Raw genomic sequence first — 17,272 nt, forward strand, 5'->3', positions numbered from 1 at the left:
CCTGCTCCAAGAAGAGAAGGTACACTTTCTGTCACCCTGGGCTGCCGGCAGTATTGGCTTCTGGTAGGGGCTGAGCGTCCCAGGGAGTATGCCCCGTCCCAAATATCTTCCCTCAAGATGTGCGAAGGCCCACTGTTCTCAGAGCCATTCTCACCCACAAGGCTTCAGCAAGAACGACCATAAAGTAAGTTCTAAGAACTCTACTTTTTAATCAAGGCAAGTACAAACAATTCTTGGTGCAAGTGCTGCTTTTCCACCACCTCTGGACACCTGCGATCTCTGTTCTGTAGCAAGCCAAGCTCCTAAAGCTGGTAAAATTAAGTTAGGGCCTTGGGGTCTGTTAGCTGTTCATCCCCCTCCAATGACTTCATAACTACATCTTCAAACTGTTTCTAACACTGAGTTGCTCTGACCAATTGGAAATATCTTTCTGGTGAATATCTTCAGCAAATTAGGAAAATACATCTGAGGCAGAAAGACTTTTTCCTTTCAAAATTACCACCTGCTGGATTGGGGCCTGGTGCCTTGCCTGAAGACTTGAAAACTGTGGGTCCATCTGCACATTCTGACCTTCGGTTCACACTATACATAATGAACCTTGGCTCAAAAACCCTAGCACTGGCACCACACCCCAAAGTGACACAAACTCTCTTTGTGAATGAACATTCTGGTTTAATAGATTATCCAGACTGTCTCATGGAAAGTTTCAGGACCTGGTAAATTTTACCAGGGAATTGGATGGACTCCCATAGAGCAGAGGCCAGGAACGATGGGCTAAAAGGATGGGCTCTGCTGGCATCCAGCATTCCCCAGTCTTCTGATTTATCACATTCTACTGAATTCTAAATGCTTTCTTAGTGCACACTACCAAGTGTCTGAGACTCCCAAAATGGAGGAGGGCTAAGGGAATCAGTGACTCCTCAGGTAGAACCCAAACTTCCAATTCCGTATTTTCTAAGGAACCAGATAGGGTATGAGAAATGGAATATCAGAAAGTGACCATGCTGGGAAGCTGGAGATCTGGGTCCTCAGAGTGATGACAGTGCTAGAGGCAGGGGACCTGGATCCCTGGGGACCAGGGGGACCCTCCCCACACCCACCTATGTTTGAACATTGGTGGAAGGACATCTTCTTCACCTTCCAGTTCCTGAATGTCTTCAACCCAGTCCTGATCTGCCGCTGTCACTGCCTCCTAAAGAACTTCCCTGTCACTGATGCCATGGTGGCCTCCGTGCCGGGCCCCAGAACCAGACTGAAGGCTAAGCTGGAAGTGAGGGACCCAGAGGTCCAGCCTCCCTCCCTTTCCTCCCAGTGCCTTCAGGTGCCCAGATGCCCAGGCTCCCAGTCCCTCAGACCCCATTTCTCCTACCCAGCCCTGGTGCCCTTCATCTCCTCTCACTCCTGTCCATCCTCCTTTCTCAGCTAGCTCAGCTTCTTCCTGTGTCAGTGTCTCCTGCTCATCGCTAGAGGGAGAGGCATTGTTCTGCAGTGGCAAGGGATGAGGGGGCAGGGCTGAGTGGGGAATTCTCTCTCTTGGTACTTTGCCATGTTCCATGCATTTGGCAGGACCCCACAGCTCAGAAACTCAGTTGTCATGGTTCCTGAGGATGCTCTACAGTCGGTCAGCTGAGTGTTTCCCGGAGCAGCTATTCCCCACCATGTGGGCTACTGGGATGAGGTGTGGCTCAACCCCAGAAAGGTGCCTACTGTATTATAAGGCACTGTTCTCCAGCAGGGCTCACTTATCTGTCCTTGAAGCTTGGGCCTGTGCACAGCAGAAGCACCTCTAATACTCGGTGGGCATCTCTTGCTTTGGAACCAGAAGGTGGCTCTGGGCTGGAATGCCCCACTGGCTTCAGGGAATGAGGTTCCTTTAAGTGAAATACTTGTGGGTGCAGAGTAACTCCCTCTCGTTCCCAAGGGTTCTTAGAACAGCACAGGGCTTTCTCTTCCCTCAGCCTTCCTCCTCCTCCCTCCCTTGGGGGGAATCTCTGTACCTGGTGGACCACACCATCTTCTTGGGTCTCAGCCCCAACTTCATTAACAGGGGCCCCCCTTTGTGGCTGCCCACCCCTTCCACCGACCCTGCTACTCCAGCACCCAGGTGGGCCCCTGCTGCCTATCCTCTCTATCCAAGTCAGCAAGGCAGGGCCCTGGATGGACCAGGGGCCCAACGGCATATCATATCTTCAGGATGACTGAAAGGTTACCCCTCCCAGTGCTGCCATTCTGAGTACTAAACACCATGTCTCATCTAATTCTATCCACCCCTCCCTAGTTTTTTCCAGTTTTCCTGTTTTCTATTTTGATTTCTATCTTGATGGAAAGGTTGTGATATTCAGTGTCAGAGAATAAATTGCACCTTGACATGGGTTTCAAAATCAACTCTATGAATCATGCACCTTTGACAGTTCAATGATTCCCAACAGTTAAAAACATAACCCTTTCTGGGAGATGTCTCCACATCCTCCCTCCTCTGCCTCACACAACTAAGAATCTGGATGGCTTTGACTGGTTTAAGTAGCATAGTGCTCAAGCAGGCTCTGCCACATGTGCCAGCGAGGTGGCCTTAAGTCAGTTCACCTCTCGGCAACTCTGTTTCCTCTCCTGTTGTACTAGAAGTGATCACAATAGGAAACACTCATGTGGCACTTGTTGCATACAGTCACTCTTCCAAGTACTTCACCAACATTACCTCATTTAATCTTCAGAACAACCCAAGGAAGAAGGGGTCATCATCGTCAATCTCATTTACAGATGAGAAACCTGAGTCATAGAGAGGTTAATTAACTTTCCTGGGGACACACAGCTAGTAAGAGAGATGACCGTGTGATGTGGCCCCATAGAAAGGGTAATGGGCCACACTTTCCGTAGCCAGTTTCTGCCCGATGCCCGCGCTCTCCTGTTACCCCAACTTCAGCTCACTCAGACACCTGGCCCAGACAGCCCCATCCTCCTATCCAGTGACAGGGCTGAGGACTGCCTCCTGGCCAAGCGAGATCTGAGTTTACCACTCAGAGCTCCTGGTGCACAAGATAGTCTCTCATCTGCTTTTAACCGACTTTGTGACAGACTTTTTTTCTTCTTCTTGTTGTAGCAGTTGCCCATGTGTCACCCCATCTTCAAGGTAGGAAGGACCCCTCCTCCCACGGATCAGATCTGTGGGGTATGTGGGGTTGCCTCATCTAACCTCTGACAATGGTTCTCCCCAGCTGCTCATTCCTCATTTCTGCTACACCTTCCACATCAATATCCAGACCCGCACTGGACTCTTTGCACCAGGAAAGCTCATCGACTAGGTCAGAGCCCTGGAAGGCCTGAGATCCTGGCAGAGGGAGCCAGGAGTGCGCTGAGGTTTGGGCCTGAGCCCCCTGTTCCTGGCAACAATGGCTTCTCTGTTTGTTACAGTCAACATTGCTGGGAAAGGTGGGCTGCTTGGAGCTGATCGCCAAAGGGCTAGAGGCTGTCACCTACTGCTCCCTCTGCCTGCCCCACCAATTGGCTGACTGTGAGGTTCAGGATCTCGCCCACTACTACTACTGAGATGATGTGCTCCAGGTCTGGGTGGCCATGGAGAGGTGAAGCTCCTCTAGGGCCTGAGGCCCTGAGCTTCACCGTTGGCTACATGTTTGTTGACTTGTTCACCCACCTCCTCTCACCTTCTGCCTAAACACACTACCATCTCGAAGCCCTTTCCTGCCTCCTCTTCTTCCTTCCCAGCTGTGTAACCTTGGGCAAGTCACTTAACCTCTGTGTCTGTTTCATCACCTGAAAATGAGAATAATAATAGCAACTACCTCATAGCTTATTATTAAGATTAAATGTAAAGCCCTATGAACAACCCTCAGGTGTATAGGAAATGCTCTCTGATTTTAGCTATTATTAGTATTCACCCCATAGATGAAGTTTGCAAGTTTTCCATCTAAATCTTTCTCCCCCTAAATACATCCCATGGGATGTACCTCTGGCCACCACCCTGTTGGCCAGGTGTTCTTAATGTCTGGCTTCCCCAACTCCTTGATGTGGGTTCCTATCTCCTGCCATTAACCTGCATAACAAACTTCCTCAGGCACTGGGATTTATGGCAGCACTGCTCATGAGATTCACATGGCTCCATTTTTTGCCACATGAAATGCAGTGTTTACCGTGGCGTCTCAGCCCTTCTGGAAACTGCCTCTCCCCATTCTTCCTCCTCAGGACACACTAAGCCTAGGAAAGCCAGGCACCCCGTTTCTCCCTTTCTCCTTATCCAACTACTGCCTCTTCTTCAAACTTAGCTCATACCCCTTCTGCCCTTGAAGACCTCAGGGAACCCCCGCCTATGAACACCCATAGCTGGAGCTGCCTGTATCAAAACTCTTCTTAGCAATGGATCCATCCACCTTCGTGAGCCCTGCTATGGCTGGGAGTAGATACCATGGTGAGCAAGACAAACCCAGCTCTGCCCTTTGGGAACCAGTGGGGGAGATGGACCCAATGCACCAATCTCAACAAGTAGGGGCCTGGTGTCTAACCCTTCCCTGTGGCTTGATCTAGCTCGAAAGGCTGAAACATAAAAGCCTGCAAGGCAAGCAAGCAGCAAAAAGCTAAGGAAGAGGAGTGGGCAGGGACTGTGGCTGATGGAGGACTCGTGTTTTTCTGATGGGGACAATGGCAACTCGGCTATGACTATAGCCAGATCTTTGAATTTTCCAAGATAAACTAGACATTTTCTAATATTTAAATGTTGGCTGTTGATTCAATTTGAAAAAGAAACAAACAAAAAACTTTGGCAGCCCATCAAAACACACCTGCAAACCATCTCTGGCTCTCAGGCCTTTCGTTGGCACCTCCTGGTGAATATGGAAGCCTCCGGGTTTGAAGCTCAGCTCAATGGTTTATACAATGTGTGGCTGGCCGTTTTCCTTCTCTGGCCTCAGTTTCCTCCTTTTGGGGCATCTGCTCTTAGCAGCTTTTCTCACTTGCACTCATGGGCTGCATAGCCTCCCAACAGTTAGTCACCATGTATTTCTGGATTCCCAGCTTTGTGTCTGATATTGTTGGCATCTACTACTTAAATAACAATGCAGTGAGCAGGGACTCAAAGCTGCAGGCCTGGGTCAGGGAGATCTTCCAGAAGTGTTTTCTAAGCTGCGTGAGCTCAGGTAAGGTGTCCATCCCAGTCTTCCATCCTCTAGACCCCACTTCCCCAAGGCAGCAGCCCCTTCGGTTTCAGCACCATGCTCTCCACCCTACTCTTATTTAGGGGTCCCATGCTGCTATCGACAGTGGCCAGGTGAGCCAGTGCCAGGCCTTGGAGGAGTGAACCTAGCAGGAGCATTGGCAGTCCTGTGCTTACAGAGCGTGAGGAGTCAGTCTGAATTCAGTGCCTAGATGCCCAATATTCCTACCACCATGCGACTCCCCCCACCCACTGCCAAAGGCCAGACGGACCTGGTGGTCTCACTTCCTGAGATCAAAACCACTTGCCATGCTCGTCTGCGGTATCACTAATGAAACTAAGGATACTGTAAGCAAGGCCCAGAGTGGGGATGGGAGGGAGTCTCAGGGTCCAGGAGAGTGAGTGGGGTGAGGAAGGAGTCCTGGAAACAGTGGGTTACTTGGAGGGGCATTTAGCATGCTGGATCCCTCCGTGGGCAGGGCCCTGAGTAATGTAGGTTTCTAGGGTGTGGATTGGGGTAATGTGGGTTCCTAGTAGGTGGAACTCAGATGGGTCTGGGTTTGGCATAGGTTGGGCTTAGGGCGGGCTTTTACCTAGGTGGCTAAGTGGTTTGTTTCAAGTAGGACATGTCTTGGGTGGTCTAGGTTCCTAGGTGGGTGGGGGCTCCAGTGGTGGTCTGCGTCTCATTGAGAGAATTTTCTGGTGGACTGGGGTCCTCTGTGGTTTGGGTGCCTAGGCAGGGGGACTTAAGATCGACCAGAATCGCTTTGGGTTGAAAGATGGGGTCACGGCGCAGTGGAGTAGAGGTCCCAGCCTTCTCTTTGCCATCCCCAGCAGCACCTAGGGACCTACCCTAATGAGCACTTCAATGAGGAAGCCCCTCAGCGGAGCATCACTGCCTTCCAGAGCCACCTGGCCCAAATCCCACAGGACATCAGGGAACGAACCGGGGCCTATTGTTGCCCTACACCTGCCTAGACCCTGCAGTGGCGAACAGCATCTCCTTGTGAGCTTGCCCATGTCCCGCGATGCCAGCCCTTCTCTCCCCTAACCTGCACCTTCCTATCCACTAAACAACCAAGCCCACTGACAGACCCAAGGCTTCTGCTTGAAGTGTTTTTGTTATTGGTTTTTGTGGGGGTTTTTTTGGTTTTTTTGTTTGTTTGTTTTTTCTGAAAATAGCTCTGTGCAAGGCAGGGAATGGTGAGGAGAGAAGGGCCGTCCTAGATAGAAATGCTGTTCTCGATCAGCACGGGGTCCAGGTAGTAGTAGGGGACGGGGAGGCACTTGTTGCGCTGGCGGATGTTGTGCGATATCTGGGCCAGGCGCTGGCGGAAGGTCTCCATGCTCCTCCGTGGGACATCTTCCACAAAGTGAATGTCAGGGAAGTGGCCAAGGGTCCTCTGCGGGCGCAGAACCAAGCAGCTAGGACACAGCAGGCCCCCACCCCTCTGCCCTTCCCCTTCAGGAGCCTCTTTGTCCCTGTCTTTCTCCCTCAACACCCGCCTCTTGTTGTTAGCCCCCTAGCTTCTGGCCCCCTGCCTATGCTCAGAGTTCCCCCACCCCCATCTGCACCCTGAGGCAGCAGGTCACCTTGTCATCAGGCTCCCTGCTGAGTGTCCAGAGCACCAATAGGATGATGCATGTGGTCTTCACATCTGGCAACGTGTCCAGGAAGGTCTCCAGAGTGGTCAGCCCCTTGGCCTGCACTGGTGGGTTCCGCATGCTTGATGGGAAATTGGGCATCCAGGAGGTGAACTCCAGCTGGAGGTGCAGTAGAGGAGGGGTTCTGGGTCAGAGAGCACCCAGGGTCTCTCGAGTTTAAATTAAGATTGGGATTGATGCTGGGACTCAGATTGAGACAGGTTAGGCCTGACTAGGGATTATGGTGGAGCTTGGGTTTGAAGTTAGGACTGGGACTAAAGTTAGGTCTGGGGCAGGGATTGGGGCAGGGACTGGTGAGCACAGGTACCTGCCCTGTGTTGACAGCTGCGTGTTTAGCAGAGCAAGTGTAGATGATGATGGTAACATATCGGATCAGCTCAGGCACTGTTCGCAAGCACACGGGGAAGCCTGGGGGGCAAGAGAAGGCCTGGGCAGCATCAGTCCTGCCCTGGTTCTGGCTGACCGGCAAAAGACGCAAACAAACCCAGCTCAAACTGTCATGCCAACACTTCGGGCTGCCACATCCCTGCCCCCATCCTGCCTGTTTGGCCCTCCTTTGGCCACAACCCAGTTCAGAGCACAAGCCTTGGGGAGGGGCCTCAATTGGCCTTGTTCAGATGTTCTACAGGGCTGCTCCAGGCACCTGCCTGAGATGAGACCCTCAGATCTCTCCTCCAGCTCCTTAGGGGGACCTCTCTGGTCCCAAGTCTCAGCAGGGGAAAGGCTTTAGAAGAATCCTAGCTTCCCTGCCCTGACTCGGTACAGCCCCTCATCCACTCCCTGTCATACATACACTTCTTTTGAGACTCTGCTCACTTCATATGGATTTCTCAGTAACCTGACTCTTGATTTCATACCTAACCAAGCTGCTAACTTCTCTCCCTGTTGTCCCACATACACAACCAGCCCTGATTGCCATGGCGACCCCAGGATCCAAAAGTCCAACACAGTCAAACCAGACCCATTATCTTCGTCCCCAAACTGCTCCTCCTGTCAGGCCCCCAGATCAAGGAGTGACACGTGCCATCTACCCAATTGCAAAAACTCTAAACCTCGGATTCACCCTCGGCCCCTCCCTCCACCAACCTAGCCTCCATTGCCAAACTCAAACCAGTCACCAAGTCCTGTCATTTTTATTTCCCAACTCTCTCTGGGATTCTCTGTGTCCCCACAACCCCCACCCTTGCTGGGTTCCTGTCACTTCCCCCTTGGACACTACAGCAGCTTCCCAAACTGTCTCCTGACTGCCAGTGCAGCCTAATACTCTAAAATACAAATCTGATCTCCTTGCAAACACCTCCATAGCTCCCTCTGGCACTCAGAGTAATTCCAAACTCCTTAATCATTTTACAACCCAGCCGCTACTCATGAGTTCAGCCTTAGCCCCAGCTGGAGTCTCTCTAATTCCCCGCCCTCAGCTCTAGTTGCAAGGAGCTGTCAGCAGCTCCCAGAACTCTCCAATCCCACCTCTGCCATCTCACTGCTAACCTCCTCATCTTGCAGATCTTAGCTATGATCTCAGCTAAATCTTAGCTTACTGCTACCCCTCTTCCACTCTATGCACCACCCCTCCCCAAGCTGGGTTAGGTGCTTCCTCTGGGTTCTTATCCTCCCCACAAACTGTGCTAGTCCTGCTATAGTGTAACTATCCCTTTACTTGAGCAGACTACCCTCCCCAAGACTGAAGTTCTTGAGGACAGCACCTTCACCTGTCTTGTTCCCTTTTGCCTCCCCAGTACCCAGCAATGTTCATCACATCACAGATGCTCACTAAATACTTGTTGAGTGGGTGCCCAAGTGGCATGACCTCAGGAGCTCTCCTTCCCTTCTAGAGCCTGCTAGCTCTCCACCAGCTCCTCAGTCCACAAAGATTTATTTCTGGGGTAGGGAACTGGAACCTCTCTAAGTCTCTACAGAGATGACCCAAAGCCCCTGAGCTCAGACAGGAACCAATGGCCAGCCACGCATTCTTTCCCAACCTCTCCGAGATGCTGCTGCTCCAAGAAACAAGGAAGGGCCTTGTCAAAATTTTAGGGCAGTGATTGGCCTCCTTCAGCCCTCAATAAGACATGCTTCAGCCCAGCCCAGGTGGGCCCACCTCATAACCCCAGGCCCCTGCTGGATGCCTGTGTGTCCAGGCCCATACCTGAGCTTTCACGCCCTAGTAGGCACTCCTTGAATATCTCCTGCACCCAGGACTGCAATTCTGGGTCACCCTCCACAGCTGCGTCACTTGGGTAATAGTAGGTGATGATCTCTGTCACATACCTGACCAGAGGACAGGCCTCAGTATGCATCTTGACCTCCCCAATTGTGCTGCTCCCACCTTCCCCAGAATGCCCTGCCCCAGAGCTGCCCCAGGCCTGTGGGTGAGCAAGTCCTGTGGGGCAGAGGTGGCAGGGGTGGCTTGCCAAGGTCAGAAGATGGCGCCAGACCCAAGCTCAGGTACTTAAAGGGTCCCCATGCCACCTCCAACATCCCAGGGTGTCCACCCACTGTTGTCCCGACCTTACCTTTCCAGTGCATCCCACACTGCCAAGCAGTCGTCGCGGTAATAATATCCTGGCAGGTCTTGAACCCCTCGCTCTACGAAGTCATTGGGGAGGTAGAAGCTGTCGTAGGTCACCTCTGACAGAGCCCGAACCATCAACTCAGCAAAGCCCTTCTGGCCCAGGGATGTACCCTGTCAAGGAGGAAGCAGACACTGGGGCTAGCGAAGTCTCTGCAGATCCTCCCAGCTGAGGCTCACACCTGCCTCACACATAGCGAGTGCTCCTTTAACCCCCCGCCCAGCCTGCCCTGCCCCAGGAATCCTCACACGCCAGCCAGCAGACCCAGCCCCTGCCTCAGTGCCCTTGTAGACACAGCAGCCACTTTAACCAGTCCCCTCTCTCTATGCCCCTTCATGATCTAAAGGCAAGTGAGAAGTCCATGTTTTAGTCTAACTGTAAAGGCCAGAAGGAAAGCAAATATCTTGCTGGGCTTGGGGGCAGAAGTCTTACCCTGTCGGTGAGCCCCTTTTCATTGAGCAAGATGGCCCGACCAATGCTGTTGATCTGGATGGTGTATCGGGTGTGGGGGATGAGGAGCTGTGAGAGAAAGTAAGGAGGACAATGAGAGAAAACTGAAGTTATCCCCAAAAGGACCTCGGAACCCAATTTTTGCAACATCAGACCCCTTCACTTTGAAAAGTCCCTATCCCAAGTCCTCTTTTGTGGGCACCCAGCTGTCTCCCCAAGTCTAACTAGAATCCCTCAGACTGCTGAGCAAGCAGTGGCTTTCTGTAGCCAGGTGACAGCAGTATGCTTCACAGAGGTCCCTTTGCCCAAGTCCATACCTTGTAGAGGGGGTGGCACATGGGCAGCTGCCTTAGCACAGCCAGACAGAAGGCCTCAGCGATAAGGTGGGTCCCCAACAGGTGAGAGATGGCCTCATGGCAGAAGAACTCAGCGTTGCGTACCCATGTCTTGGCTAGCAGCCAGTCCCACTCGGAGTCACTGGGCAGGAAGATGGGGCTATTGGGCCCAGGGGTCTGGCTGAGCTGGGGGTGGGGAAGGAGGGAAGCTTAGGTGAGGGCAGAGACACACACATACAAAGGCCTCTACTACAGGAGGGAGACCAAGGGGACTCTGAGGAGGTAAAAACTCCGCCCCCTATACTCCAGTCCCTCTGGTCCCCTGAACATACCAGAACCTTTTCTTCCTCCTCACATTTGCTCTTGCTATTCCCACTGCCTATAGTACCTTCCCCTGTCCCTTTCTCTACCTGGCAGCTCCCACTGATTCTTCAAGAACCACCTCACAAGCCACCTCCTCTGAGAAGCCTTTCTTATCTCAGCCCCACAGCTGCCACATTCAGCTGTGCAGGTCGTACATTGCACAGGGTACCCAGCTCCCTGGGGGCAGGGGAAGTCACTGAAATCTAGCCTATGCTGTTCTACTAACAAGCCAGGAGCATCAAGGCTTGACTGATCCCCTCCAGAAGGGTGACTTTTTCTAATTTGGACATGACCCTAATGGGGACCTCTGGGAAGGAAGCACTTCAGTTCTGCCAGACCAGACTCTCCAAGCAGCAGCTAAGTCTGATTAGTTCAGTATATCCGTGCTTATAAATACAGCATGCACACTCTACACTTAGGTGCACCCATAGAAATCCAAGTTTATACATGGGTAGCACATGGGCAGCACACAGATGTGCACATGTAGGGACACACAGAGACTCAGCCCAAGACTTACACACAGGGCCACACACCAAGCTCACCACTAGCCACACACACACATAGGGATATACGTAAGTATAAGTATATTCCCAGATGCAGACACAGGGACATACACTCACATGGACACTCATGCTTACACACAGATGCACACACAGGCACAAACTCTCACAAATAGGTGCACACACAGGGACATAAGGTTGACATGCACACACACACACGTACACACACAGGCTGACCTGGTCGCCATACACACAGATGGGGCATACATGTACACACACAGGCCCACACACTCACATAAGTGCACACACACACATTCATGCACATACAGATGGTCACACACTGGCAACATGTTCACATAGTGGTGGCCCCTGCACCCCAGGCACCTGGATGGCGATGGGCATCATGTTCCCTTCCGGGCCAAAGTGCAGCAGGCATAGGGGGGCACACTGGTATTGCTTGTGGCCGTTGAGCTCAACGGTGGAGATGCCCTCCAAAATGCGGTAGTCTGCCAGGTAAATGTTCCCCTTCTGGAGGAGAATCACGATAGGTGGGGAGGTAGGCACCAACACAGAGCACCCATGACCCACACTTTGGGTACAGAGTGCCCTGGCCCCCCAGATGCAGGGGTTGGCTAGGAACTAAGTGAGGTATGCAGGTGGGAGTGGAACTCTCTGTGGGCAGCGGAGGTGGGGAGAAACAGAGATGCCTGGGAAAAAGGAATGCCAGGAGGCTGTGGGGTCTCTCCCCAACGGGGCCTCACCTCCAACTCTGCTTGCAGGCAAGTTCCCTCGCCCAGGAATGGGGCCACCATGTCGTCAGTGACGGGGAACTTGTCTGGAATCTGCGTACAGCGGCGGATCAGGCCTGGGTTGATGCCATTGAGGTACTGGTACCCAAAGAAGCTGTCCTCTGCCCAGTGTTCGGCCACATACTCTAGAGAGATGGCACGGGAGTGTCATGATGCGACCTGATCCCTCTCTGGGATAGAAAGGCATAAGGCCAAGGCCCGGGACAGAGGAAGGCAACGGACACCTGCGAGGAAAACGAAGCCTCCAGCCACCCCTTGAGCGGCCGGAGGGGCCCAGGGTGACAGTTTCCAAGGAGCCGCCAGAGGGCGACTCTTGCCTCCTGTTTGCCTGCGGCTCCCACCCTACTGCCCCAAAGTCGCGGTCCTGCCTCTCGGACGCCGCTCTGAGTTCCTTCCGCCAGAGATCACTGGACTCCGCATATTCCATTCGGGATGTCCCACCCCATACCGGAGATGACAGACTTGTAGGCAGGGAAAATTTTCTTAATGTCCTTCAGTCTCTTCCATGACCGTTTGCAGTCCAACAGGCCCTGGAGTTTCAATTTCAGTGACCTAGGAGATAGAATACGTCGGGAAGGCTGTCAGAGAGTTTGCCAAGTGCCCGCTAGGACCGTGGCAGAGCTGCCCTACACCATTTAGGTCTCTGAGTCTCAAAGTCACTGTTCTCTGCATCTCTGGGCCTCAGGGTCTCCCAAGCCCGCAGCTCAAGGTCTTTCTAGCTCTCGGCTTCTGAATGTCACCTCTCAGGTTCTCTGGCCTGTCTTTTCAGCTCACTCTGCCTTTCTGGCTAATTCCAACCTTTGAGGCTATGGCAGAGGCCAGCCTGGAGCAGAGGAAGACGGGCAGTCTTCACAGAAGCCCTCACTCCTGCCCCCCACCTGCCCCACACACACTCACATGGGCCCCAGGCGAAGAAAGAAGGAGGCTGTCTTGATGAAGGAGTAGCGAAGATTTAAGTTCAGGAACCTGGTGGCCTTAATGTTGATGAGAATCGGGAATCCAGGGACATAGCCATTCCACCTGGGAGAAAGAGTGCAAAGCTGGGAACCTGGGGTTCGGGGCTTGAGAAGCGGGCAGAGCCCAGGGGTCTGTCATGGGAGGGGGCCCCAGGGCAGCCTCAGGTCCTTACTCAGGCCGGTTGGGGTTTCTCCGGACAGGAGGGTGGTAACTGGGGATGTTCACATAGTTGGGCAGGCCGGGAACAAAGACTCTCCAGCTGCAAAAAGAAGCCAAGATGATGGGCCCTAATGCCAATGAACCAAACCCAGTGACATAAGGCAAAGCCATCACTGGCCCCCAACCACCCTCAGCCTCTGCCACCCTCCCCTCACTGGTAGAAGTCCTGCTTGGCTCTGATCTCCTCCTGTCGATGCTCCAGAAGGATTGGGAGTGTGTCATCTGCTGTTGTCTTCCCTGTGGGGATTCCAAAGAGGGGGCTCAAGGTCAGAACCCTGGCCTCTGCCTGTCCCTGCCCACTTCAGGCATCAGAACTCAGATTCTGCCTCCCAGGTCGGCTCTGGAAAGTCCACCTTGGGAGAGGACGGGTGTGTCTCCTCCCCAAAACTCAGAAGAAAGGATCAGGTACCACCTTCTTCCCCCTCGCTCTACCCCTCAAGCTGGGCCTTGCTGCTGTAGCGAGGTACCTCTTCCATATCTACTGAAATAACAGTTATTTAGCACTTACTAGGTATGGGGCACTTTCTAAACACTTTCCTTATGTTAATAATTAAAATCACACAAGAGCAACCTTATGAGGCAGGTGACAAATGTTATAGGCTCACAATCTGCTCTCCACAATTCCAAAATCCAAAGGCTATGCATATCAGGTTGATTAGTTTTTTCCACAAGTTAGGCACAAATTCCTTGGTCAGAAAAACATGCTCAAAATTTTCTTGAGGCTATAGACAGTATTTAACTCATTTGGTGCATAGTTTTTGCTGCAAAGATATTATCATATTTGATTAAGGGGTGCCCTGGTGGATACATCACATAATATGTGGTGCGTAAATATATACAGAAGATATATATTTATATCACTCACCCACCACCACTAACAACCACCAATATACTTCTGATCACTCACCCACCACCCACTAACAACCACCAATAGTTGTTAAGCCTTTTTAAAACTCCTTTTAGAGGTTGTCTTATTGGATTCTCACATCAACCCTAGGAAGTAGCTTCTGTTATTAGCCCCATTGGGATGAGGACATTGAGGCTTAGAAGAATTTGGCAGTGGACCCAGATGTCTGCTAGTACATGGGGGAGCTGAGATCTAAATCCAGGCCTGTCTTCCTTCAGCACCCTGGTTGGTAATCCCAGGCTTGCATGCGCCTATCACTGCAGCCCATTATTTTCCCTCAAGGCCCCTTTAGCCAGCCTCTCCCTCCTCCAGCTGCCTCAGCATTCTAGGTGAACAGTGCCCCCCTGGAGTTGTGAAACCCAGAACACCAGCTCAGCCTCATCCCCAGGATGGGAGCCTTACTTTACCAAGGACCCAGCAGGTGACTCAAGTCTCCCTGCCCTGGTGTTGCGTGGCAGCTGCCCCACCTAACCCCATTCCTGCCCAGCCACCCAGTGTCACTCTGCCTGTCTCCTGCTTCCGTGCCACTCAGACCTATCACTGTGGGAAGATGCTCGGTATCCCTAGCGAAACCTTCCCCTTGGCTTTCCCACCCTCCCCCAAGCCTGCCTCCCTCTGTTCCTGCCTCTCATTGCCCCACCTCAGGCCCCATTCTCCTGCTCCCAAGGAAAGGCTCTCACCACAGGGAAATCAGAGTTGGAAGAGGGGTGGTCAGCTGTGGGGAGGATGGAGCTCCAGCACCCTGGGTCCCTTCAGCTCTGCCCTTCCCTCTCACTCACCTCAAGGGAGGCCAGCAGAAGCTCGGGTGGCAGAGCCAGAGGGACAAAAGAGGACAAGCCTTCAGCCCCCATGTAGCAGCCACATATTAGGAAGCTAGCCAAGCCTGCTAGACAAGGGCTCTGGCAGGATTAGACATAAATAGCTCAGGCACTCAGGTCCTGTCCCTCTTCCATAGGAACCAAGCAACTGGGAAAATAGCTGGACCACCAAGGAAAACTCCAACAGTCTGTATGAGTAACGAGACCTCCTACTGGAGCGATTGGAGCCTTACTGGATTGAGAAGAGACTTGGGGAGAGCAGTGAGTCCTGTTAGGGAAATTAGGTGTCCTATTGTGGTAACAGGGCATCCTTTGGAGTAATGGAACAACCCATCAGTCTAAAAGATGCTCAATTAGAAACCCGGGGCATCATAACAAGGCACAAGGCCTCCTGTTACAGTACTGTGAAGAACTGTTGCACTAACAGACTTCTTAATGAAACAACAAGGCAGCAAGCAGTTGGAGTACTCAGGCAATTGATTAGAGCAACAAGGCATCCGGTTATGGTAACAGACCCCTGCTGGAGTAACAGGGAGTCTTTTCAGAGTAGCAGGACACACTTTTGACATAAATAGGGCACCCTATCAGAGTTCTGAGGCTTGTACCCAGAGTAGCAAGGGGTCTTTTTAGAGGAGCTGGGTAGCCCATGGGAGTCCAGGGGAGGATGGTAGAAGTAAAGGAGAGCACACTTCAGGCAGAACCTGGGGCCTGAGATCCCGAGGGTAACCCCATGCCTCATCCATTTCTGTTCCTCAGGGTGCAGCTTGGGCTGGACCCAGAAAGGCAGCAATGACTAAAGTGATGTGTAAGAGTGGCAGGCGTTCCCGGGAGTCCCTGTGGGGCTGGCACCTGGCTGGCTTGTGGGGAGCCCAGAGTGGCCATCCTGGGGTAGTTTAGCCAGAGCAAGAGACCTGTCATGAAATGACATGAAATGGGGTGGTGAGGACTTGCCTGTAGCCTCCCGGAGTGCCAGAGTCTCGTAGCCATCCATCCACTGGTAGGCGGGGAAGTGGTAGATGCGACCATTGGGCGCACAGATCTGCACGTAGTTGCAGTACCAGGAGTTCTTGGGAAAGAAGGAGTAGCGCTCCTTGTGTAGGCGGATGATGATGAGCTCCCCCAGGTCCTGCTGGCACTGGACAGTGTACTCATCTACCTGGGCAGAGCACAGGGCCAAGTGAGTGTGCAGGACTTGACCCCAGCTTCTCAGGCCTCCTATTGGTCTGGCCCCTCATCCAGGCCCTGCTCATGCTGGGAGACGCTCACCTCCCTGGACTGGGGTGACCCGATCTTTGGCTTCTCTCCCACCCCTCTAACCTGACTGTCCCCTGATGAACCCATCTACTCAGGGTTAGGCGGGACCCAGAACCTCCCTCTCTTCACCCTCAGCTCCTGAAGTCCCATCTTCCCACCCACATCTCCAGCCATCTGAGGCTGCAGGAGCCATGCAGACCTCTAGGGGCTGTTGTATAAAAGGGCCCAAGTGAATGTGTGTGAGTGAGAGGCAAGATGAGGTCTCCTGTAAAGACGCCTAGTCTTAGAGTGGGCAGATGTGGTCCAGCTAGCTCTTTTCTACCGTTTATCAATAAAGATGTGACGATTCAGAAATGGCCACATAATCAGAGTGACTTATTGAGGTCACATAGCAACAGATGACCGGACCTGACTCAAAGTCAGGTCTGAGGGCCGAGGGCCCAGCAAAGGGCACCTTCCATCATAGAACAGGTAAGCTCTCACTGGACTGACTGGTCTGATGTCATTTGAAATCACAGAGACTCCGATATGAATTTAAGCCAGTTATGATGCACCTTTACTTAGGAAGAGTGAGTAAGAATAGGAGAGAGAGGAATTGGAGTTGGGGGGAGAGAAAATGAGAAAGGATGAGGGAAGAGCGAGTAGAAAAGGGATGAGAAAGAAGGAGAGGTAAAGGGAGCGAGAGAGGGTTGAGAGAGGAGGGATGTGGGTTGAGTGATGAGAGCGAGGAAGAGGGAGAAAGAGAGAAGAAGTAAGAAAAGGGAAGAGAGAGAGATGAGGAATAACCAAAAAAGGGTGAAAAATGACAGACCAGGGATGAAGAAGGATGGCCCACAGACAAGACTTGGAGCCAGGTCTCTAGGGCGAGGGACATCAAGAGCCATCATTGGAGCCCCACTGCTTTCAGACCTCTCCCAGAGCTCCCCAACCTCCCTGGCCGAGCTGTGTCCCCCTCCTCTACACACATCCATCCCTTCTCATGCTCCCCAGACACATACACACACACTCACACATATATACACACACAGCTCACACACTCACACACACTCACACATACACCACACTCACACATTTACCACACATACTAACACATACACACAGTCACGCATACACCACACTTACACAACACACACACGTATACCACACTCACACATATACACACATACACCACACAGACACACATGCTCACATACATACAGCACACACATTCATACGTGGTCGCATATACACACTCACCGCCCCAGTTGCAAAGTCTCTCCCGAGA

The 17,272-nt window shown here is 52.4% G+C and overlaps 2 protein-coding genes across 2 annotated transcripts in view; one reads left to right on the top strand and one right to left on the bottom strand.

Annotated features, from left to right (window-relative positions):
• LOC102891969 (arachidonate 15-lipoxygenase B) overlaps positions 1–6,171 on the top strand; it is a 20,169-nt gene extending 13,998 nt beyond the window's left edge. The window contains 2 exon segments of the mRNA XM_015597366.1: positions 5,996–6,101; positions 6,104–6,171. Coding sequence (XP_015452852.1) covers positions 5,996–6,101; positions 6,104–6,171 — 174 coding nt within the window.
• A 145-nt stretch (positions 6,172–6,316) lies between these two features.
• Positions 6,317–17,272, bottom strand: part of ALOX12B (arachidonate 12-lipoxygenase, 12R type) — an 11,487-nt gene continuing 531 nt past the window's right edge. The window contains exons 2-16 of the mRNA XM_006922349.1: positions 17,245–17,272; positions 15,706–15,910; positions 13,185–13,266; positions 12,983–13,069; positions 12,751–12,873; positions 12,302–12,405; positions 11,806–11,978; positions 11,429–11,572; positions 10,164–10,367; positions 9,829–9,915; positions 9,340–9,509; positions 8,973–9,094; positions 7,134–7,234; positions 6,755–6,925; positions 6,317–6,564 (exon numbers count right to left, since the gene is read on the bottom strand). The exon at positions 17,245–17,272 is cut by the window's right edge and continues 18 nt beyond it. Of these exons, the coding sequence (XP_006922411.1) occupies positions 6,385–6,564; positions 6,755–6,925; positions 7,134–7,234; positions 8,973–9,094; positions 9,340–9,509; positions 9,829–9,915; positions 10,164–10,367; positions 11,429–11,572; positions 11,806–11,978; positions 12,302–12,405; positions 12,751–12,873; positions 12,983–13,069; positions 13,185–13,266; positions 15,706–15,910; positions 17,245–17,272 (1,981 nt within the window). The 3' untranslated portion in view covers positions 6,317–6,384. The remainder of the gene's footprint in view (positions 6,565–6,754; positions 6,926–7,133; positions 7,235–8,972; positions 9,095–9,339; positions 9,510–9,828; positions 9,916–10,163; positions 10,368–11,428; positions 11,573–11,805; positions 11,979–12,301; positions 12,406–12,750; positions 12,874–12,982; positions 13,070–13,184; positions 13,267–15,705; positions 15,911–17,244) is intronic.

Source organism: Pteropus alecto, unplaced genomic scaffold, assembly GCF_000325575.1.
Source record: "Pteropus alecto unplaced genomic scaffold, ASM32557v1 scaffold398, whole genome shotgun sequence".
NCBI classification, from domain to species: domain Eukaryota; kingdom Metazoa; phylum Chordata; class Mammalia; order Chiroptera; family Pteropodidae; genus Pteropus; species Pteropus alecto.